The 23,344-nt window shown below is 42.0% G+C and overlaps 1 protein-coding gene across 2 annotated transcripts; it reads left to right on the top strand.

Moving 5' to 3' along the window:
- The first annotated feature begins 716 nt into the window (after positions 1–716).
- On the top strand, positions 717–15,335 carry LOC119168336 (uncharacterized). Of its 2 annotated transcripts, none has more exons than XM_075865596.1 (5): positions 717–833; positions 4,335–4,523; positions 6,412–6,600; positions 9,811–9,990; positions 14,518–15,335. In XM_075865596.1, the coding sequence occupies exons 1-5, from the start codon at positions 779–781 to the stop codon at positions 15,297–15,299; spliced, it is 1,395 nt and encodes a 464-aa protein (XP_075721711.1). In that variant the 5' UTR covers positions 717–778; the 3' UTR covers positions 15,300–15,335. The 2 variants fall into 2 exon arrangements, with proteins under 2 accessions (XP_075721711.1, XP_075721712.1); XM_075865597.1 differs by lacking the exon at positions 717–833 and adding an exon at positions 1,001–1,137.
- Positions 15,336–23,344: the final 8,009 nt, after the last annotated feature.

Below are 23,344 nucleotides of genomic sequence, written 5' to 3' on the forward strand. Positions count from 1 at the left end.
GTACGCAAAATGGCCATCGTACCGTTGCTCAGCAGCTGCAGTGAGGGAGACAATCCGGTAAACAAAGGCGCCGTTATTGCCCGCCGCGTAAGCCGAGTGTTGGGCCACTTCTGCGCACTATGGCTCAAAAAAATGGTATTGCTTATTTTATTTGAATTTTTCTGGAGCTTTCTGTCACGTACAAAGCCAATTTTTCCTTCACCACCAATGGCGTTGACAATGACGCTAGACCTTAATTTCCGAAAAACAATCTCTTTGAAAAGATCACGTTATGCCTCAGTACGTGGGCCTCTGTCATTTTACCTCCACCGATTTACGAGCTCCCACGCCGGGACGGACCACTCGGTGAAATCGTCAAAAGCCGATCTACAATGTTTACGTATGCGAGCATAGCGCATAAATGGGCCCATGAGTTGACCAATCATTGAACTTTCCACAAACAGTCTGGCAGATTACACTTTTTCGAGTGCCAAATAATGAAAGCCATCGCCTTCATGCCTCCACGCCTCCACGAGAATGCGCCTCCACGAAAATGCCCCTGTGGAACTAGTTTTACGAAATTTAAGGTTCTACATTTTTCGTTGTGAATCTTGTTTTTGAGAGCAGGGAGAGTTCAGAGTACAATATGGCATTGAAGAATTACACCACATGAACAACTGCAGATGTTTCAAAACTGCGCTTGCAAGGACAGAATAAAAGAAGTATTCTTTTATATACGCAGTTCGTGCAGAAGGTTCCAGTCATTGCTTTGTCGCGTTTCTTCGAAAAGAGCTAGACGATGAAGCGCACAAGCTTCATTGTCCTTCAGCTTGCCTGTGTTTTCCACGTGCATGGTAAGTTGTTTCTTTAACTTTATGTGTACAATGTTTTTATGAGATATGAGGCCAAGGATTTGTGCAATTATGTTTCAAAAAAATATACGTATGTTAACGCGAGTTATTTCAGCAAGTTCTCAGTAGCACATACAACGCACGGAAGCGATTAGCAAGACTGAAAGTTGGGCTAGTTGTTGAAGCGATTAGTCAGTTTGAGTGACTGCATACCCCGTTTGGCTTCATTTTACTTCACAGCGCACGCACAGCACACTTCCACAATATAATATCACAGACGTTATATTTGTCATGCCGCTATGATTGAGTAAGTTTGAATCAACTGTTGCTCGTTAAGATTCTTTAAAACATATCAACAAGACTTTTGTGAATGAACATTTTCATGCGTAAATTTTGTGGTACATTTAGGTTATTGGTGATTGACCTCCCAATGCAAATTGTCATTTAAGAGGAGTGGCCGGAGCTACAAGCAAGCACTAACTTTTACTTAATCAATTTTATTTAAAAACAATATTTTTTGTAGTGACAAGCATTCTAGGACACTCCAGGCCCATTTTCGCCTTTGCCCTCGGCCATGCGTGAATTATCTTTACAGTGTAGTGGCTGATGCCTCGTGTGCTTGGACGAGTTCTGTTTTCACCGCAAAGTTTGCGTTGAAGGCATATTAGCATAAAGTTTGCTTCACTCATGGCAGAGGCTACCTGCCTTACTGTTGAGTTTTCCGTGATTGAGTTGCCTTAAAACGTGGGATTAGGTATTACTATGTAGAAAACTGCAGGTACTAAGACCTCATCACAATCAGAAGAAAAGTGCAAAGCTTGCATAAATGGCGCAAGACTGGAAAAAACTAGCGGAGCTAGGCTTGGACTAAACTTTACTAGTAATACCAAGCTTTTTCTTCAGGTGCAAATTTCTTCTAGTGGCACAAATTATGTAGACTGGACGTGGCTAGATTTGGCTTGGAAAGTCACGCTGCAAATTATGTGATATGACTTTAGTCAAGATACTAACTTGTTGGGCGGTTTTGGTTGCGAATATATCCCGTCTTTAGCTCTTACGTGGTTAATGCTGACAACATGTCCCATAGTTAGCTGTTATGCTATGTTATTTGATATTAGAATTTTTAGTCAAGTGACTAAATGTTACGCAATGTTTAGTCGCGTGAAGGGTTATGTGACGTTACATGATTCTATTTATACAAGTTACGTCATAATGCGTGGTCTGTGGTCATTTGAATGTTGTTAGGAGTTTTTTAGTAAGTTGGTGAGTTATTAGGCCATTTTACAAGATATTTCTCACGTGACTTGTGGATACGTTATGTCACATGACTAGCTATCTCGTGACGTTACGTGTTTTAAATTCACGTGACTAGATGTTGTGCATTCTTACGGCATTTTTAGTCAGGTCACAGACTCACACACTACAGCTTTCGTGCTCCACGCCGTAGCATTTGGGCCGCCTGTTCAACTTTTGCTTCAACCAGCTAGGTTAGCCTTTTTCGTCATCTATACTGTGTGATTCATTTTTCTGTCTTATGGATGCGATAGTTAGTTATATGAGCACATGTTTTCGGCAGAATCCACTCTCCTATTTTGGGAAGATCAGAACGAAAAAAGGTCTCCTTGATAATTGAACATATCAGATAGTGAATAGCCTTCAAATAAAGTGAAGCAGGTTCAATAGCAGGAAAGCTAATGCTCAACAATACTGGAAGAAAACAGTGGTTTGCGCCAAGTAACCAGGCACTGTAAAGTGTAAAGAAATATGTCTGCTTAGGATGAGTAGTGACCACAAAGCCAAACCATGACTGAAGGAACAACGAACAAGATTGGGGTACAACACATTTGGCAGGCTTTCTCAAATGAAAAGTGGTAGTTTGCCACTATCTCTAATAAAAGCGTGAGTAATTCATCTGCCATAAACATTAGCCTACAACGAATGTGAAACGTGTCTTCAGAAAGTTAGTTGAGTATTTCGTGCTATGTATCGACATGATATTGAAGAAAATATGGCTATAAGAACAATTTGTAATGTGAAGAACAGCAAGCCACTCGTAGCTTGCAGCCCGTTCCTCAAGCAGAGAGGAGCACAAAAAGAAAAAAAATACATGCGCCAGAAGAGCGTGAACGAACAACTGTCCCAGCACGATAATGTAGGTGATGTGGTTCAACACAAAAAAAGGACACGGGGAACAAACGCACACGCTTACAGACGAGCGCGAACAGTTGTAATGATTGTCACTTGTGTGAAAGCAGCGTACTCTTTTCGGAAGCACGGCTACTTCAGGGATCGAAATGGCCTTCCTGATCTATGTAACTTCAATGCATATTTGCGGCGAAAGGCCAAGAAGTACTAACCACTACGATCACGAGAGAGGCGTCGTGCGCATCTTGATCTGCGGGGCAAAGAGCTTTCATACGTGCCTTGCAGCCACTTCACGTTCTTTCGCCAGTCATAAGAAGAATTCCTGATCTCTGACTCCTGCCTGCTGTAAAGGGTGCATACAGAAAGCTCACCCTTAGCAAGCTGAAAAGCATGTGCTTTGTGACTGAGTTGGTTCGCGCTGCGGAACGAGAGGCCGTACGTTCATCTCCCGGTGACGGAACATTTACAGCGAAAACTGTATACCGCTAGGCGAAATATGGGACGTGTTCATCACGAGGAACACTAAACATTTCTATTGGTTGTTCAGCCAGTTACGTCATTTTCTATGCCACGTTAAAACGCGTGCCACCGGGAGTGCCGTCAGCGATCTTCATACGTTCACTGCCGCCGCCAAGCGCATGCGCAGTTGTTTCAACGAAGTAGCAACTGATAAACAAGTGCAGCGCCTTTTCTAAATGGAGGTCACCTCAACAGTGTTACACAGACATGGAGAGTGGAAGAGGAAGCAATGTAGGGGGAAATGAAAGGATATGCTGGAGGCGATTCGGCCCCATTACTAGACAACACGCTTTAGCACATGGACGGGGCCATTTATCATATTCACAGATATGACATTCACGTAGCAACACAATATTGTAGGGCGCTCTGTCACGATTATCTGAGCACGCCCGTACCTTCCATAGCACTTCCAACAGCTTGTGAAATAGAGTATGGGCGTGCTGCGTCTACATCATTCCCTTACTTGCGTGATTTCTTCGCCAAGTCTTTTGGCACCCGCTCAACTCTTCAAGTTCAAGGAAAGCCATTTTAGGGGGCATTTTTTAACGGCGTTATATTGTGCATGGCGAGGTAGGTGCCTTGACAGTATTTATTTGCTCGAAGCATGCGTTCGTAGACTGGGCAACGTACTGCAAATAAATTGATGGGCAGGCCAGTTCGTGTACATTGACTATGTAAACTTGTCAGGGGAAACTAACAGGACACAGGAAGAGGTTGACTTAGAAAGGCCAGTTTGTGTCCCACTCTTTGAGTGTCATGTTCGTTTGCGCTGCCAAGTTTACACAATTATTATCGCCTATAGCCAAAATGTTATTCGCTGATGTTGCATTGTTGTTACAGGGCTCTTAGAAACCAAAACTAAGATGAATGCTTGCATGCAAGCACGGGATCCGGGGCCCTGTCGTGCCTCTGTTCCCAGTTGGTATTTTGACGCATATGACCTCGTGTGCAAGCCGTTCATTTACGGAGGCTGCCAGGGAAACAGCAATAGGTTTGAAAGTAAAACTGCATGCGAAGCTACGTGCTCACGTAAGTATATGTACGAAACTATATTACACGCAATATCATTTTCTCTTAGGTTTTCTTGCCAGAAAGCAGATCTGAGAACTGTGGATGTTTTGCAAAGACAGCACAACAGAAGCGCTCATGCACCTTAAAAATGCATTTCTTTTAATTTTATGCTTCCAGTGGCACCTTGCGGAGTCTTCAAAACTTATCTTGTGTACCTGTCTTTGGACGCTGTGTCCGTTGGTTTACCAAGAAGTTCTACTTTTCATTTAAGAAGCAGTGTAATAAAGGGCATGAAAGTTTATTCCAAGAGTCGTCCTTAGCCGAGAGGGCATGCCTGAAGTAAACACTATAAATTTAGAACAAGCCGTTGTCAATCATCGAATTACATACATATACCCTGCCATTCTAAACTAAGAGGCACCAAGAAATTGAAAAAGTAGATACACTAATCAGAATAGCCTGCAAAGCGGTTCTCACCCCAAGTGAAAACTTAAGTATGGTGATATAAATTAGGCATATACAAGGAATATCCAGTGGCAACGCTAATGGCTCAGTGTGAGTAACGTAAGCGGACACCTCAGGATCTTAAAGCAATTAGGCGACCCACTTTCACCACAGTTTTGCACTAGTGAAGTCACAGTAATAGTGGTGAGACTACATGAAATCTCGAAAATGATTCACGTGACCCAGATTTTCTTTTTTTATGTAACATGCATCCAACCCATACATCATACAGAGATACATTCGGGCAGCCACCTACAAAAACAGCGGTGCCATGGTGTACTACCTACTGTAAAGCAAGAGCCTTTACAATCAAAATGCAATTACAGTCCCGGCCTTCATTGCAGTTGTGACTAACCAAGGGTTAACAAACACTCCATTGTGCACTTAGACACGATCAATTCCAAATGCCGTAGCCACCGCCACTAATTTGGTCATATAGGTTGCTGAAGTCAGGTGTGAATCGACCTTTATTCTGATGGACTCACATGATGGCTGCCGTCTTTTTCTTGGTGGGACCTTACTGGAATGCATGTTAGGCATACTAGGGGGAGGGGGGTGGACCGTTCGGCTCATGGCAAGACAGGCTGAGTAGCAGATGACATTGTACAGCAGGACACTTCGACACCTTGCGATCCAAAAAAAAAAAATCTTCAAATTCAATAGCCTAGGTAAACAGAAGGAGGCCCTCTGTCACTCAAACTCAAGCAGAAAGCAAGCACGGGAGGAGCATGACTTTCAAACTAACACTTTCCCACATATAGGCAACGTAGGTGACACAGAATGTACCCTCACATGTACGAAAATAATTGTCCGTTGTGCGAACTAACCAAGACCTTTTTCTCATGCATTTCTTTTACCTTCGATCGGCCACTCTCTGTGCAGACGCTACTGGAACACCGTCATCGCCTTTCGTCGGCTCAAAATGCAGTCAAAGCTGTCTTGTGCTTTTTGAGGACTACAGGCCTACGTGACCACCTTTAACTTTTGTGTAGTGCCACCGCTGCATACGCGCCAGCCGATTGACTGACAACCCTCTTTTTTTTCTCTCTCTCTTTCTATTTTCTTTCCTCTCTCTCATCTTTATGCCCCCTTCCCATTACCCCAGCGTAGGATAGCAAACCGGGCATGTGCCCGGTTAACCTCCCTGCCTTCCCTCTTGTTGTTTATCCGCCCCCCCCCCCAGAAACAGCATACTCTCCTTTAAATTAACATGTTCTTGCTTTTTCGAATGGGTTACTGGTGAAAGCTTTAACATTTACTCTGATGACGTTACTGTCATCTTCAGCGACCCCACACTTACTACGTTGCATCATTGGCGTTTGGGACGATTCAAATATTCACACTGTAGAATTATTTTTTTTTCCTATTCCAGGCTTCACCCCTATTTTTTTTCCTATTCCAGGCTTCATAGGCATGAAGAATACAACTGCAACATGTATGAAAAAACCAGATTCTGGACCCTGCCGAGCATATATTCTTCGGTGGTACTACGATCACCATCACCGTGTATGCAAGATGTTCGTCTATGGAGGTTGCCGAGGAAACGGCAACAGTTTCGCTACTGAGGAGAAGTGTCGAGCCACTTGTATGCGTAAGCACGTATCTTGTCCATCTACTGACCACAGCTGTGCTTGTCTTGTTGAAACAAAAGATAAATGGATGATTTGTCGCCATTATTAGAACCTGCTTCCGTTCAAACCAAGGTATTGCTTGAGAAGCTTGGAGCACTCACTGGGCCATTTGAGATTAATAATGACATTTACGTATTTAACACTTCCGAAATAACAAGGATACTATGAAAGGCAGAGACGAAATTGTAAAAAAAAGAGAACGTTTGGGAGGATATTTAGTGCAAGATAACCGGTATTCCGATCTACACGTGGGGAAGGAATGGTTGATATTGAATAGGGCGAGAAAGGAAAGAAAATGGAGAGAGAAGAAGGTAGCGCATAAGACAGCAGACACACAAGCACACAGTCAGTCACAGTTTATCACCCTGGCGTGGCACTTGATATCACTGTTGCAGCCGCCTGTCCAGGTCCGTTTTTCTCGAAAACCTTAATAGTTCCATTGTCGCCTTCAGCTGCAATATCCTTTGTCGACGACATGAAAGAATATATTCAAAACGCATTTGTCTAGTGTCAAGGTGCGGTACAATGAACGCCAGTGAATGTCTCTGAACACTATAGACCGGACAGTCACATATAATGCGGCATAGCATCTCCTCGTAACGACAATCGTCACAGAGAGTGTTTCTGGCCTCTTCACTATGGATTGAATAAACTTTCGTGAATTCCAGAATCAACCATAAACAATAAATCAGTGTAGCTTCTCTTCGGCGGCGTCCACTTGGCATAACAAGATACACCAAATAGCACCGCCGGGGGTTGAGAATTGGTTCGGTCCGTCCGGCTGCTTGCCGGGCTCTACAGAGCGAGCATCATCTCCTGTGCAAGCCCTCAAACGCTGCTGGCAGCATCAGACTTTGCATATGGTAATGCACCGTCCCATATGCCTTTAATGGCCGCCAGAGAGGTATTATCGGCGTATTCCTTCTCTATGGCGCAATTGTCCCTTGGAAGTCGTTGAAACGTCACGGGGTCCTTTCTCAAGGTAAGTATGAAGACATCGAATTTGAAATACAAGTGGTCCGTACGACGCGCAACGCAGTGCTGATAGCACAAACTATTGGGCTGTTAGGAGTCGTGGGAGTTCCACCCTTGTGAAGGTGCCTCCCAATCACTCAAAAAAAGTACAGCACGCAGAACAGCTAGCGGCGCAGCTGAGCTGTCGACGTCGTAGGGGGGTCAGTCTGAAAAGTAACTGTAATAGATTATGTGGGGACAACGACAGTATCAGACGAAAACTGGATGTTTGTGGGATCGTATTTTCAGTATATATATATATATATATACGTATACTGTGCGCATACTTCTCGTGCAAAAGAAGCACAGACAGTTGTTTTAGCATAGGCCATGACAGCTCACATTTCTTCCGGATTCCTGGTACACTGAGGTGCACCATGGGTTGTAAGAGACCTAGGGGGCATCGATGATTTTGGTGCAGTGGTGAAGCCCGAAAGGCAGTTGTCGTTGTAGCGGACAAAAATTTCAGGGAATGATCCTAGCTCCTGTTCCGCCCAGCATCGTTCTCTGACGCTGTGGCATGGTCATGAAAGCGGTCTGGCATAGTAATGAAAAGGAGCACGTGCAGAATGTCTGACAGGCGTTCTTGGAACTTTCACCGTGACGTTAATTTTCATTGAATGGCCACGAGCAATCACAATAGTTGACATACATAAGGACAAACAAAGATAGACTGTGAGTGCTCACGCTTTTACTGAGTCCAGAAGCCTACTAATATGTGAAAATCTACTTAATAAAACATGCAACCTATTATATTTACTGAAAGTGAATACCTTAGGTATAGCACGGAATGCAAAAAGTCATGCTGGGCACCGTCATGGGCAACAGCGACAGCCCGAAACGGTCCAAAACGTCTCGCGTGGTCAGAGATGACGTCAAACTTACGTCATGACGACATTACTTTGAATGAACATTACATGAGGCCGCGTAACAACCGTCATTCTGTTATATCGTTGCTTGGATTATCAATAAGATCAACTGAGAAGAAAAAAGAAGGCGGCTGTGTCACTCTAAATATTTCAGGTGAATACATAGGGGACATGACACCATCTTTCTCAACCCTATAGCTAATATATACTTTGCTTGGAGCACTGCAAAATGAACTCTTCTCTATCGCTTTCCTTGTACTACTCTTTGAATGTCGTTCTCACCGAATAAAGACGTTATTGGGCGAGAACTTTGAAGGACATTGTGTGTGTGTGAGAGAGAGAGAGGGGGAATAATATAAGCAAGATAGGTTTTCGTCCGATTAAGGACATTGAGTTTCCTGAAGTCATTAGGTCTTTGATGAAGAAGGCAGAGACACCACTGATATTGAGGGAGAAGTAGTAAAATTCGATTGCACTGTTATTTTTATGGCTAGTTCTAGGGGCATTTATTTTATAAATATATCTGAATCAAGTCTGAAAGAGTTACTCACAAGCTAAGAAAGGCCCAACACAATTCATATACGTGATATCGAATTCAATCATCGCACGAAAGGTTCGAGATGATGGCTTGGTGTGCTAGTTAGTATTCGACCTCACATTCAATGCAGCACACAAAAAAGAGTTGAAACAATGAAACATAAGACACAACATGAAAAAAAAAAACATTTGAGCTTCAGTACATTCCATCCATCCTGTCAATATAAACGTGTTTTTCTGAGGCCTAAATTAAATTCATAGTGGTAGGAACATCAATATATTCCTCTCCCATGGCCGCTTCAATTTCGCGGTAGCACTAGACACAAACCGATCAGGAAAGTAAAGTCAATACTAACATTTTAATTTATTGAGATCACTAGAACACTTCCAATACCCTAAAAGTGGAGGCACGGGTATTAATTATGTTACTCGATAAATGAAGTAAGAAAAGAAACGAATGAGAACAATGAATTCAGGACATCTAAATATACACTGAATTTCAATGACAATAATTAGAGTAAGAATTCAAGTTTAGAACGTGAACAAACATGCAACTTGTGCGTTTCGAGTTTTACTTGATATCCTGAATAGCATACCACCAAAAATAAAGAAAGCAAAACGAAAAAATTGCCATTTCAGAGCTTTGCTATCATCTTTGGTAGTTGCACGTATTGATAGGGATATTCATCCCTTTTGCCGTAAGACGGTCTGGGTGCTACATTTATAAATGTGACTGTTTTGCTTTTCCAGCTACGTCGACCGACCAAGGCACTTGCAGCGCTGATCCAAAGCCAAGACCATGTACGGCGCGTGCACAGTTGTGGTACTTTGACCATGAAGAGAACTTGTGCCATCGTTTCACGCCAGGCTCTTGTGGAAGTACGGCGAACAGGTTTCCAACGTGTCGCAAATGCATGATGAGGTGCAGCAGTAAGTTATTGTTGTGATGTTCGAACATAACTTTATGTTAAGGTGCTATAACCCAAAAACAGAAGCTCGCAGGCCACGCTTTCATAGAAATGTATGAAATAGTGGCCTGCGGTGTATTGACCCCTCCCCAGCTTTACAACTATATGTGTATTTCTAGGTGCCCTATTGCAATGCGTTGGCAGCAAAAGATGTGCCGTTTACTCTGCGAAATGCCACCAATATCGGAATGGTGCTTAGCCTAGCTCTCCTCTGTATTTTATCTATTATTTTATTATTATATGTGGGGTTCAACGTCCGAAAACCACCATATGATTATGAGAGACGCCCTAGTGGAGGGCTCCGGAAATTTCGACCACCTGGGGTTCTTTACCGTGCGCCGAAATCTGAGCACAAGGGCCTACAACCTTTCCGCCTCCATCGGAAATTCTGCCGCCACAGCCTGCATTCGAACCCGTGACCTGCGGGTCAGCAGCCGAGTACCTTAGCAACTAGACCACCGTGGCGGGGCTCTCCTCTGTATTTTAGTTTCTGGCATTGCCTGGGGGATTTATACTGAGCACGCGAATAATTATTTATTATAAGGGTATTTAATTGTATCGCATGTGCCAGCGGCGCATGCGCCTCTAACCTGCCTTAATAGTACTTGTGTTACGTTATCTTTGCTGATCATATGTATATAAGATGTAAATAATGTGTTGCGTAGATGAAATCAAGGCAAGCTGCACGAAAGTTTTCAAGAAACCTATTTTAGGAATGTTAGCATCAATGTACTGTCGCAAAGGGGAATTGGAAATAACGAAGTTCTTCATAACAAACGTTATTTTTTTATTGTGTAATACACCTAACGAAATTGCGGAGATATTCTCAGCATGATAAACAATTCCGCGGATATCGCGCTTCCAGCATGTCGGATGGTTATGTTTCATCACAAATGTATCCTGCAAGTTTCAATGTGCGTAATGAAACAATTATGACATCTCCGCACTAATGTGGCGAAGCTTCAAGAAACAGTAGAGCTGGGTGGCCTTGCTTGTACCTCTTAGTTTTTTTTCTTTCTTCTTTCTCTTTTTCTTTTTTCTGTCAGTTCTTTGTATGTGTTCACTTTCTTTGTTTTTTTTATTTTTTCTATCTCGCATGTTTTCTCTTTCTCTTTGTATCTTGTTCTCAGTTCATCCATCTATTTCCTTTTCTCACTGCTTCTTTATCTCTCCATATTTGTTTCTCTTTATTTCTCTCTTCCTTTACTTTTTGGCATCGCTGTCTGGCTTTTCTCTATATTTGTGTATGTATCTTCCTTATTCTTTATTTTACTATCTCTTCATATTGTTATTCTTCCTCTTTCTTTCAACAGCTTCTCCTCCCTCTTTCTCTTTCACGCTTTCGCTCACTTTTTAATTTTTTTGTCTTTCGCTTTTTTTTCAAAGTTTTCCATGTGCTTGACATCGGCGAGCAGAATATTCCTTTAACGCTTGCACCTGCCACTCGCCGTAGTCTGGCTTGCCCAATTGTAGTTGCATGTACATACCGGTTTTGTACAGCGAGACCTGTTATTAGATCACAACTAGGGCCACGTGCGCCATAGCTGTCCACCGCCACTGCCGGGATCCGTAATCACTATCGCTCAAAATGAGAAAAAAACTATATAATTAAATATTTGCAAGGAGACAATAGGTTTGAACACGGGTCCCCTGCATGCCAACCCAGTATTATACCTCACAGCAGTAGCAGTGCTTGACGACAGAATTTTAACCCATGTTTTCTGCGTGCCAGCCCAATACAGAGCCACTCCAGTGCTTGAAACTCCGATGCACACTGGCATTAGGGAGTCTTGGTGTCGGGAATGGAATCACGTTGTTATGACTAATAAACCATTTTTGAACAGCAAAGAAACAACCAGGTGTCACGCAATGTGAATTGCGTAACGAGTGGGCCGTGGAAAGCTCGAAGACATTACAAAAGCTTCAGCCATACTTCTTCATCGTCGTCAGTCACAACATAAAAAAAGTGCACGAAATTCCTTGCAAGTGTGTAGTGGGTGCCTCGCTTCTCCGAAAAACAACGAAGGACGGCATAAAAAATGCCTCTATATGAGACTATATGTTCTCTTGGCCTATTCACCAGAGCGGTATGAGCCGTGGATTCTATAGAAATCATGGGTCATACCCACTCTATACCCGCCCACTCCAATCCATATAGCCTACAAACAAACAAACAAACAAACAAACAAACAAACAAACAAACAAACAAACAAACAAACAAACAAACAAACAAACAAACAAACAAGATGCCTACCTACTACGCAAAAGTTACGATTAATGGTGTAGTGGATACCCTGAAGATGTGCTTGTAGCGGTTATCAAAATAGTGTCAGAAGAGCTTTGAAAAGCCGCTCTATCAGGTTTTGCTGTGACATGTGCTGCGCGCATTCCACGCAAACCTGGTGTTTTTTTTTCTCTTTTTTTGGTTGACGTACACCGAAGTTTTCAGCTCATATTGCCGGCATAAATAGCTCGAGTGTTAATATGCGGATCCCGAGACAAACTGGTAATGCAATGATGCACTCACTCGCTCACTCTTTACCGCGACTGAGCGCAGCAAGTGCTCTGCCCACCCGCTTCCCACCTTACGCCTTCATGAAAGCCAGCATGCAGCGAGATCGGGCGTATAGTCGTTGCTTTCCATTCCTAAGAAGCTTCGCTAATGAATAGTATTCATACACTGAAAAACTACTAGTCTTTTTTTCAAATTTTTGTTAGGAAATCACATTCAGGCGCTTTATGGGGCGAATACCATTTTCTCGCTTTTTGGCGGCACCCAAATGAAGCCGCTCTTAGTGCCCGCGATTTCTTGTCATCTCATCTTTTGTCCAGCATTGCACTTAGAACAGTAAGTAGATACCTAATTTTGAAAAACAGCTTTGTTATGAATAGTGAACTCGAGAAAATCTCAAGGATGACTGGTGGTGCAATGAAACGAAAAAAAAAGCAGCTTCAACAACAAGCGATTGAATTCCCACAGAATGGGTAGAGAAAAAAAATAGAAGTAGCCGATATCCAGAAGTAAATAAACATGGGCAGGCCACCAAATGAATCCGAGAGATAACAAACGGGGGATCAGTTAGAGCGATGGAATGCTTATAAGAAAGCGAGAAATGCTGCCAAGGATAACAGAGGTTTCAAATGAATCACAAAAACTTTCGCAGGCGTAAAATGGAAGAAGCTAGAAGTATTGGGGTAAAACCTAAATTCGGCAGTGGACATGAACAAGGCTAATAATTGTGGCAAAGATCTTGAAACGTGATGTCCCATAAGCTTTTAAGCTCATTGCCGATACATCAGCTTTCACGCAATTAAGGTAATCTTGATTAACATTAGCACACAGACACGATAACCACTGGTCATTGAGAGTAACTGATTGGATTCTCAGAGAAAGCAAACGCACGAAGGGGAGACTGAAAGTTAGGAGGGCCGAAGAGATTGAAAAGTTCGCAGGTATAACGTGGCAGCAGAAAGCACAAGACAAGGTTGATTCGCGGATCATTAAAGAAGCCTTTTGCCCTTCAGTGGGTGTAGCCAGACTGACGACGATGATGATGATGATTATAACATGAGCTTGGCTTACAAACACTTATTTTAGTGCCTGTTATATGTTAGGTACAGGAAAGTTAGTGGTACAAAGTTCGGCCACGGGAAGTGAAACAGCTCTGAAAACATTTAATTTCGAGACCATCAAGCAAACGGCATTGATTGTTGACGGAATTGTAAGCAAAGAAAAGCTCATAGCTTCGTTTGCTTTAATAAAGTTTCAGAGTTAATTAGAGAGCTCATTTTATTGAAATAGCACTTATATGGGCACTCTAGGCTGGATTTTATCCCCGGTGTCGACGTACTTCGCGCGCTCTTACCCGCGGTATAGAGGAGGGGAGGATCATACGTCTTGGTTGGCCTCGTGATTTACCTAGGAAAGATACTGTGGTAGTTAATGGGCACACAAAGGTAACTTCAATCATTGAAGTCTTCGTTTGCGAAAAACTAGTGCTTTTCAGACACAGCGAAATAACAACTGAAGCGCTTATTCGTGCGCATATGTACCTGTGAGTACGTTTCGTGTGTCATATGTGCATGAGAAACGTGGGGCACGTTTCTATATTCTTTCTATTCTGTGCGTGACCTTCTAATTTGTTGCTATCGTGTTCATTGCTTCGCCTTTGTGGCAAAGCTGTGAATTTTTTCCTGCACCATGTTTTACAACAATACATTATTCAAGCCCCATTGAAAATTGAGGTGAACACCCTAGGTATACTGATACGAACTCAACTTTCAAGCCAGGAATATTCTTTCCATCTCCCACACAGTTCAATTTTCGTCGGCGTGAATCTTTGACTTTCTGTACGTATAATAACGCTAATATTGCCCGTTATTTCCTGATTAGTATGACGTATAATTCACTCCCTGTGTCACGTTTTCAGAATAAAGAGCAATGTTCCTAACAAGTCACTAATTTTCGTCTTTCTTTGTGTATTTGTAGGTGCCGACGCACATAAGGCGTGCAGCACGGCATACAAAAAAATTCACTACGGAAAACATGGCATTACATGGCCCGGTGAAATGGAGCCTAGAGTGAGAGGACCCAGTTCTTTAATGGATAGCTTGAACGGCATGACGAAGCCCTCTTCAGGTTTTCTTGGAGACACTGGACATATTGTAGGAAACTCTGGGATAGGAAGTTCTATCTCAAATTCCTCCCCTCATGCAGGTGCACCCACGAAAGGTGCTTATGGTGGTCTATCGATGCCAGTTCCGGGATTAACTGGACCAATTTCAAACAACGGTCAAAGAATACCAGGTATGGGGTCCTCGCTGTCACGGCCAAGTCCCGGTGACAATCCTCCCCGCTTAGGAGGATCTTGGCCAAGACAGCCCGCTTTAGCAATCCCTAACGTACCTCATCAAGGCTTACCCGGAAGCGGGCTTTCAGGATCCCAAGGCATAGGAACAACCGAAACTCTTTCTCCAACTTCTAAAGGAAGAGTCACAACAGGACCACATTCAACATTAGAAGTTGGTACACATCCTTCATTAGGTGGAGTTCAACCAAGCAACCCGACAATTCCAAGCCTGTATGGGCCAAGCATGCCAAGTGCACTGCCATTACGAACTAATTCATTAGGTTCACAACTCCCAGGAAGCGCCATGCCCGGGCCTGGAACTGTACATGCAGGTCCCTCTGCAGTAGCCTCAGGGGAACGAGCATCGAATTTGAAAAACCCTCCATTAACAATTCCAGGGAATCTGTTGGGTAGGTTTTAATAAACCCCTACAAGAAAAATAAAAAGTGAAACCATTTATGGCGATGAATAAAATCACACTCGTTGATGAATTCGACACTGCATCGAGCAAAAGACACTGCACAGAAAATAAAATCTAGTGCTATACCACTTCAATTTGAACTAACGTTGATTTCTAGAAAAGGGATCGTCCTATACGCCATTTCGTCAACATAAAAATCACGCAGAATACGGATATGAGACAACCTACATCAGATTTTGGGAACAGAATAAAAATTATACGTTGAGAAAACTTCACGTTATATATTAATGGTCATGCCTGCTAACATTATGATATATAGCAATAAAAAATGTTAGCCTTGTTTTGTAAGCATATGTTTTTCAAGCGCTAAAAAATACAGTCTCATCATTTCACCTTGATAGAAACCCTTCCATAGAAATAACTTGGGCTGTATGCATTTATTGCCCACCGGGTGTCCATTCCTTTTTTCCCGAGGTTCTGCGTGATAACATAAAGTGACCAGCACAACTGTGTTCAGCTGGGATAATACACTTTTTTGGCGATTTCGATTACCCGCTCATTGATTGGTCTACTATGTCCACCACATGTCGAATCTCATCCAATTTTTTAGAAGTAACTCTCGATTACAACTTGTCAAAAGTTGTTCAGGAGTTCACCCGTGGTACACACATACTGGACCTCGTTTTCACTAATGCACCTGAAACTACCGGAGCGATTTCACGCATAGAAAGATTTAGTGACGACAGGCTCGTTCATTTTCAGGTAAAGTTACCTGTAATGTTTACAGGCGCAATGACTAAACCTATGCGCAATCATAACCGTGGCGACAATTAAAAACTCAACACCAACTTAGAAGTATTTTATCACGAGCATTTTCAGCCACCATTTGCCACACGGACCGTAAACACCAACTGGATTCTTTTTCAAGAAAAACTATCACAGCTAGTTGACCAGTACATACCTGTATTTTCTATATTCGACAATAGGACAAGCCCTTGCTTTACAAAGTGGCTTCGAACATTAAAAATTAAAAAAAGAAACGTTCGTATACTACCGCAAAACGCCATCTTTCTGCTTTATACTGGGAAAATACAGGGCGTGCTTGCAAGCATACTGTATAGCGCTAGGCGCAGCAAAGAAGAAAGATTATTCGGAGGACTTGCCCTCGCTTATCAACAAAAATACAAAGAAGTGCTGGCAGATAATCTCTTGTTTCAATAAATCTTCTAATCGCGTTACATTACATAATGCTAAACTCCGCTTTCTGATGAAGCTTCCGCTTTTGCCTTCAATGCATATTTTGCCTCAGTTTTTACACAAAAGAATTTTTCCTGTGTGCGATTTGCACCTGATCAGCCCTTCCCTTTCCTGACTCCCTTCAACATCACTGCAGGAGGTATCGCGAACCTCATCACGAATCTTAAAGTCTCTACTTCATCAGGCATTGATAAAATCAACTCCATAATACTGAACAACACCACTGCTATTCCCAGTAGCTTTCAGTGTCTTATCTTGAACCAGACTTTGTTATCTCGTTAACTGCCTAAGGACTGGAAGATTGGAAAGGTGGTTCCCGTTTTCAAGTCCGGTGAAAGACACTCGCCCCGTAACTATCGACTCATTTCACTAACATGCATATCTTGCATACTTGAACATATTGTACGTTCTCATATTTATGATGACCTTGAATCGAATAACTTCTTTTTTCTCTAATCAGCATGGCTTCAGGAAATGCTACTCATGCGACACTTAGTTGTTCGAATTGACCACTGACCTTCACTTTAATATGAATAGCAATGATCAAACAGAATGCCTTTTTCTCGATTTTGTCAAAGCATTTGATACTGCCCCTCTTTGTCGTCTAATCTCTAAATTTTCTTCTCTCTGCATCGATTCATTAACACTTTCCCGGGTTTGCAACTTTTCATTCCGTCAGCAATTTACAGTGGTTAATTACACTTCTTTCAACGTTTGCGATGTCACGTATGGTGTTCCCAAAGGCCGCGTGCTGGGTCGATTACTATTTTTAATATACCTAATGACTTGGCCAATTTTCCCAATAACCTTTCATCATCTGTTAGGTTGTTCGCAGATGATTGCGTATTTTACATAATTAATCAATCTATTGACGATCATTTCGCTCTCTAAAGTGACCTTAATCTAACCTACAGGGGGTTTGAAGCCTGGCAGACGTCCTTCAACTCCTCTAAATGCAAGTTGATCTCGTTCACTAGAAAGCGTAGTAACTCATCTTTTCTCTATACTATTGATAATACTGTTGGTTCAGCCACACAATCATATAAAATCTTGGCGCACACCTCTCATCAGATTTATCTTGAAGCACGCACATAACTGCTGTCTCTACGAAAGCCTCCCAGTCTCTCGGATATCTGCGCTGAAACTTACGCATTGTTCCTTCTATCTTACGTGCATTATCATATTTAACTTATGTTAGTCCACAACTAGAGTGTGCATCATCCACCATGGTCACCGCATGAAGATTACCTAGTCCGTACGTTGGAAGCCATAGAGAATAGGGCAGCGAGATTCATTGCAGGCTACTACGACTATCAATCAATCAATCAATCAATCAATCAATCAATCAATCAATCAATCAATCAATCAATCATTTTATTTCCTTTAGATAAGGTGGAGGACAGGACTAAAAGCTCAAGAGCTTGACGAGGTCCTGACCCCGTTCACAAGTTGACAAAGCAGCAGGAATGGCAGTCAGTCATGCACAACAAATATGAAATAAACATATGGGTATAACATCACAAAAATAAATACAAAAAGTTTATGAAAACAGTGCTAAGATAAAAAGAAGTAGTTCAAATGTATGGTCATGAAGGGGCATGAACATGAAAAGCAATAATAAAAAGAAAAGAATGGGCATAAATTCTGAGAGATGTATCATTGATGATAATGTATCAGTTGGACGAAGTGTTTAAATTACAGTTTTGTTTAGAGGAAGGATCAAAATCTTCGTGGTTTAAAAACTTTAACAAAGAAGCTAGTCTGTAGGACAATGATTGTTTGTCATAAAAAGTTCTTGGGGTGGGTACAGTCCGAACTTCTTTGTGCCTGGTGAGTCGAACACTTGTGTTCACGCTAAGTTTACAAAGATTTATTGCGGTATTGGTACCATGTTTGACAAACTCTTTATAGCATAACATCAGTCTGTAATTGTACAAGAAGAAAACTGGAAGAATATAATATTTTAGAAAAAGAAGTTTTGTAGAGGACAGATAGTGTTCGGCCGCAATATGTCGTACGGCCCTTTTCTGTAGTAAGTGCAGCTTGCGCAAATTCGTCACACCGTTTGTGCACCACACTAAACTACAGTACTGTAACAAAGATAATACCAGTGCATTGTATATCATAATTGCACCTTAGGGGGAAGAAGAGGTCGCATACGTGCAAGGACACCAATGGCCGATGACATCTTAGAGTATAGAATATCAACATATACATTCCACGTAAGGTGCCGTGAAAAATATACACCAAGAATACTAACAGAATCAACCATGTATAACTGCTGAGAGCCCAGAAATAAGCTCATCTTATTTATCAAGGTTTTTCCTTTAGGCGTATATAAAATGACTTGCGTTTTTGAAGGGTTTAGTTTTAGTAAATTCACTGAAGCCCAGGTATCTATAGCAGACAGTGTTTCATTAGCCATTTCTTCTATCTCTGTTTACATGCTCCCTGTAATAAAAACTGTTGTGTCATCGGCGTAAGAGACAAATGTTGCGTTGTTTGTGCATTGTACAATGTCATTAATGTAGATCAAAAATAAAAGTGGCCCTAAAATACTTCCTTGTGGCACACCTACAACGACCGGCTTCCTTGCAGATATTTCATTGTTGGCATCTACAAATTGTGTCCTGTCTGAAAGGTAGGATATTAAAAGAGCATGCGCTGTTCCACGCACACCGTAATTTTCTAATTTGCTGAGAAGGATGGAATGATTGATTAGGTCAAATGCCTTGGAAAAATTTACGTATATGCCTAATGTCATTTTTTCGCGACTAAATGCATCTATGAATATTTCTTTATGAGTCAAGAGAGCTGTTTCAGTAGAGCGATGCTTCCTGAACCCATGTTGAATATCTTGAAGCAAATTGTGGTGATTAAAAAATGATAACGATCTAATATGCATTAATTTTGCCAATGCTTTTGAAAACGCTGGGATAATTGAAATAGGTCGATAATTGTTAATGTTCTCTTTAGCACCATGCTTGCAATCAAGAAGAACGCGTGAAATCTCCATTTGTTTTGGAAATACACATGTCGATATTATTACATTATAAATATGGCTAAGACCGGGCATATGATGTGAAGCACATGCTTTATGGGGCGAATCTGAATACCATCAGCGTCCAAGGAGCGGCTGTTGCTAATAGTACTAAAGCAAGAAAAAATTTCCAGTGGTGTAGTTGGGGCAAGAAATAGAGTGTTACTAAACGCGTTTACAGACAGGAACTGCGCATAGTTATTGAGGCCATCAACATTATTTAACTGAGGTTTCAATGGAAACAACTCCTTAAACGCATTCGGTATCGCATTTCCCGAAAGTTTTTGGTCATTGTGGCTCAAAACGTCCGGAAGTACTGAAAGTGAAGTAGGCTTTAACAAAGCATTCAATTTGCGCCAGACCACATCACTTTTTTGATTGACTGGGTCACTAAACAATGCTACGAAATAAGCATTCTTTGTAGACATAAGCTGACTTCTTAGACTATTTCGATATTTTTTTAATTCGCTTAGGAGGGCTGGATCTCTAGACTTCACAAATTGAGCATACAGGGCATGTTTGCATTTAATCATACGAAGAAGCTTAGGCGTTAGCCAAGGTTTGCGTGCCCTGGATGCTCATGCCACTTTTTTCTTGGGGAAATGATCATGGTAAAGTGTTTGGAAAGTGCTAATAAAAGCATTGTATGCAGGGTCACTATCTTTCGATTTGTAAACGCTATGCCATGCCTCTTGGGTAATAACTTTGCGAAATTCTTCAAGATTTGATGAGGTAATAAATTGAATAAGAACTGACTTTGTAGTTTTACTAGCGATGGAGTGCATTCGATTTACCAGTAATATATTACCTAGGTGATCACTCATGTCAGTGTACACAACATCGGCCTCCAACAAGTCGATGTTAATGTTTGAGATGAATACATCTAAGAAGGATGCGCCGTCGATAGTCACACGTGTTGCAGAAGATATTGTGTTTCAAAAACCGTAAGTTGTGATGAGTGAATGGAAATCTTTTTGTAACGCGGACGATGAAAGCATGTTTATATTGACGTCACCACCTAAGACCAGGTTGGTTTTCTCTTCTAATGAATAGCTGAAAAGCTTTTCAAGGAATGCAAAAATCTTGTGTCACCAGATGGAGGCCTTTACATAACGGAGAACATGTTGTTACGGCTCTGCACTGTCAACACCTCATGATCAGGGGTTACATCAGTAAATTCGACCATGAGCTCAGCCAAGATATTTTCCTTGAGAAAGAGTGCGATACCACCCCCTCGCTTATCACGACAATTTCGGAGGAACGATCGACAGCCAGGAAGCTGAAACATGTCCGATGAGGGCGCTAACCAAGTTTCAGTTAACATTATTACTGAAAACGCTGTTCCGAAAGTGTCAAGTAGCAAGCTGAAATCGTCTATTCTGTTTGGCAGTGAACGAATACTCTGATGAAAAAACGTCAACTTTGGTTTTTTGAGCTGTGACTAAGTGTTTTATTCCGGAAGGCACGTAACCCATTATCAAGCCAAGTCAAACTTCGTCAGGTCCCATTAGCAAATTTTAGACAGGTCCCCTGTGCTTCCAATGACACACAGCCAGCTGTCCTCCGTTTCCCTCGCCTTGATACGACAACAATCAGTCCAAAGAAACTTCCATTTTCGTTCATTTTTAGAGCTAATGCCCACGCAAGAAGGCGCTTGTTTTCACGCGTCAAGTGTTCATTGATATAGATTGGAACGACCGGGGTCTGTGGGAGGTCAAGGTCAGCCGTAGTTAACCTAGCTTTCCTAGCTTTGCTGATAAAGTCAGCTTTCTTTGTTCTCACGCAAAATCGGGCTATTATGTTTTTGTCCTTCTTGGCGGGTACACGGTGAATGACGTCAATGTCTGTAGAGGTCACTGGACACCCTATCTTGTCCCCAAATTTTTGCAAGATTGCTTTGCAGTCATCCCCCTGCGCGCAGGGTATACCCTTGATTTCAATGTTGTTGATACGAGAGTATTGCTCCGAATTAGCAAGTCTTCCCGCAAGGTCCTCGTTTCCTTTTCTCAAAGTTTGGTTGTCCAAAGGTAACGCTTCCTGACCTTGTTTCATTTTTTCGTACAGTGAGTTAAACATCTCAAGGCTTTTGCGCATTTCTGCCACCTATTTTCGAAGTGCGTCAACCTCACGCGACAATTCAGCATTCGTGACCATGGTTCAAAGAAAAATACACCGGGTTGGCAGCAGCAGGTGTGGCAAACATGAACAATGGAAAGTTTCAATTGAATAAAACTAACCTGTCTAGTGAAATTTGTTGGCTTAGCGACAGAAAGCCTGTTGCGAAAGCCGCTGCTGCCAACCGTTGTGAAGAACGCTGGGCACGGTTCCGCTTAAGTAGCGTCGATGGCAGCGCCGCACCAAGGACCACTTCCACGTCAGAGCACGTGTCACTCCTTCGTAGCTGCACGTTTCACTCCGTCGTCTTCAAGGGATGATTCCGCCGGCTTGAGGTGGTCACCAGCGACATGCACTGTCTCGGCGCCTGCGTAGTGAAATTCGTTGGTTTAGCGACAGAAAGCCTGTTGCCGAAGCCGCTGCTGCCAATCGTTGTCACTATCATTCAAGTATCACCCTAATAAAACAAGACCTTGCTTAATTGTCATTGGCTCAACGCAGCCTAATTGCCATTTTATGTTTATTTTATAGGTACATCTACAGTAATAAATGCCTAAATGCCACTGTTTGTCACTTCACATCCCTTTGCGCACAACTCGACGCATTTACAACGCACGTAATTTCATGCTCATTTATAGTCACACACTGGCATTTAGCTCATCACCATTACCTCAAGCCATAGCACATTGGAAAAGCCTTCCAGATCACATAGTAGTCATCTCCAATCGTGATTCTTCTCATGATAACCTGATTTCGTTGTGTTTTTCTATTGTATGACATTGTTGACCTTGCTGTTTTTCACTTGTTTTTTTGTTTTTTCTTGTTCTTTTGAACTTTTGTCTATAATAGTGCGCAATGTATTTACTGATGCCCCCCTTACACAAAGCCCTTTAATAGGCCTGTAAGACATTTTGAATAAAGAAATGAATATCTATAAAATGCAATGCATCTTGCTAGTATAAAAAAACAGTACAACATGCCGATGCCAGATTTTTGGCATTTTAGGAAATGTCATGTGCGTTAGAAATTACAGAAACGCTAGTTAGTATTGCATGGCTAGGTAGCTCCCATTTATACGACCAAATCGGCGGAAATATATGAGGCACCTACCCACTCATGATAAAAGCTAAAGAGATTACTCCATACGAAAATAGTGAAGAATTTGTCTCCAGACAAATAAATATGCAAGAGTGTGCACCCTTCTTTATCATTAATGATTGCGTTTTAGCAGTACTGGACCAATGAGGCAAGGTTTACAAAAAGCAATGCAAGGTGTATTACAAGATTATTGCAGGCATGTGAATACTAAAGTTTCCTCTCTAATGAAATTTTAATCGAATAGTGCCAAATAGTGGCCACAAATATCACATGAAATATCGAATGAGAAATTCTGAAGGAAAATAGAAGAAAATAACAAAGAAGTGTGGTCATGTTTGCGATTGTATAAAGTGATCAGTGGCTGCTCATGCCAACTAAAAATTGCCATGCATAGACACATGATTTTCTGCATACTCCTGCTTCAAGCTCTCTCTGCGTATTCACCGCTTTCTGCCAGCAGTTTAACACATGTGCAACGTGGGCTATGCCTACTTACCTTTTTTATTCACACAAGACTTGTACCGCCAGCCAGAGC

The sequence above is a fragment of the Rhipicephalus microplus genome, chromosome 6, assembly GCF_043290135.1.
Source record: "Rhipicephalus microplus isolate Deutch F79 chromosome 6, USDA_Rmic, whole genome shotgun sequence".
Classification (NCBI taxonomy): domain Eukaryota; kingdom Metazoa; phylum Arthropoda; class Arachnida; order Ixodida; family Ixodidae; genus Rhipicephalus; species Rhipicephalus microplus.